General features: G+C 34.2%; 1 protein-coding gene across 1 annotated transcript; it reads right to left on the bottom strand.

Moving 5' to 3' along the window:
* Window positions 1-16: 16 nt before the first annotated feature.
* On the bottom strand, window positions 17-1,412 carry LOC109588739 (uncharacterized; the record flags this gene model as incomplete). Its single annotated transcript, XM_020004858.1, has 6 exons — window positions 1,267-1,412; window positions 854-1,216; window positions 539-805; window positions 425-492; window positions 187-376; window positions 17-88 (listed from the first exon to the last, which is right to left on the bottom strand). Coding segments are annotated over exons 1-6 (1,018 nt in total), but the record flags the coding sequence as incomplete, so codon positions are not given.
* Between the last annotated feature and the right edge of the window lie 361 nt (window positions 1,413-1,773).

Below are 1,773 nucleotides of genomic sequence, written 5' to 3'. Positions count from 1 at the left end.
AGTACCATTAACTTACCTCTATTGGTAACAGTAGGTGTCACAAAAAAAGATGTAATAGATCTAGTAGGAACAAAAGTACAAATGATGCCTATAGTGAGGAAAGTAGTAGAAATAATAAGAATAATGCTGAGTCAAAGATGCTTCAGTTATTAGCAGAGATAGTTATAGTAAATAATTACAACTAACTTATTGTAGCTGATGCAGTAGGACCAGTTCCTAATACATTAACAGCAGCCACACCAACAGTATATACTGATCTTACTGTAACATCAGGTATATTGTATGTAGTGGTAGGAGCTGGTATTGTTATACCAGTATAATGATCACTAGGGTATACTATATAACTTGATACATAAGGGCTAACAAAATAAGGTGGCTATAATAAGAAATGATAATAATATTAGTACAATTCAGTTTTACTTACATAATTCCATGTTACATAAATATCGAAACCGGTCCAATTAATTACCAAGTCAGTTACAGGTCCAGGGACTATTCAGTTATTATTAAACTTAAAATCATTAAAATGTATACTTACCATCAGCTATAAATATTATTTTACTGGTAGGATCCATATATCTACCAGCAGTAGCAACAGCTACTACACTAATAGAATATTTTGTATCATTAGTTGAATGTACTGGTAAACTCAGACTAGTATTAGTAGTATTGATAGTATATTCAATACTAGTAACATTAACACTGTAATGAGATAAACAAGGACTGGTTGATTGTGGAGTCCAGGAGAATATAAGAGTATCAGAAGTGAACTTAATATCAGTAGAAACAGGAGCAGCTAAAACATCTGAAATTAAAAATAACAAAGACATTACATTACAGGACGTATACGCACCTGCAATTATTATAGAACAACCAAATGGTGTAGTACCAATTATATCACATAGAATAGTATAATTATTAATGGCCAGTACAGGACTGAATGATATATTAGACCGCATAGGATCAGCACTGGAAGTAAGGATAGTTTCAAAATAAGTGCCAATGATTCTTGGTGTAGAAACATCTGTTCTTTCAACATATGCAGTTGTACCATTCGGTATATTATCATTACTAGATCTACTACTATCACGTATACCCCATCTTAATACATCATCATCAAGGCCAGCTCCATTCTCCCCACTACACATATAAGACACTGGTTCAGAGAGGCATAGAGGTGAGCTGGTACATCCAACAAACAGTGTCATAGATGTACCTAGAAATTTTTTAATTACATCTAAGCCCTAGGCTATGGATTTAGCTTACCATTCACTGACAGAAGAAGGCACAGGAGGACTAGGAGACAAAATGCAGCTTTCTTCATAATTAATTACTTGCGAAACGATCGAAACTCTAGAAAACCACGCCTTTATTCCAGTTCTAGCGCTAGATCATAGATGTGGTTATCTAAAAGGCTAGATGGAAATGAGAATGCATGTTACGATTTATCTCCTGTGCATTCTTCTAGCTCTATCTGTAAACAGTAAGTTCATAATAGTCAATAGCCTGTAATGATGTAGATCTAAGTAATCAAACAATTTTTAGGTACTAGTAGTACAACGATATTTACTGGATGTACCAATTATTCACCTCTATGTCTTTTGCAACCAGTGTCTTATACGTGTAGTGGGGAGAATGGAACTGGCTCAAGTGATGATTTATTGAGATTGAGGATTCGTAATAGTACAAATGCTCCAGATGGTGGAACTGCATATGCTGAAGGAACAGTTGTTTCTACACCAAGAATCATTGCACTTATTTTAAACTATTCTT

This window comes from Amphimedon queenslandica, unplaced genomic scaffold (assembly GCF_000090795.2).
Source record: "Amphimedon queenslandica unplaced genomic scaffold, v1.1 AMPQUscaffold_11899, whole genome shotgun sequence".
Classification (NCBI taxonomy): Eukaryota; Metazoa; Porifera; class Demospongiae; order Haplosclerida; family Niphatidae; genus Amphimedon; species Amphimedon queenslandica.
The sequence above is the reverse complement of the archived record's forward strand: the minus strand, read 5'-3'. Positions and strand labels throughout refer to the sequence as shown.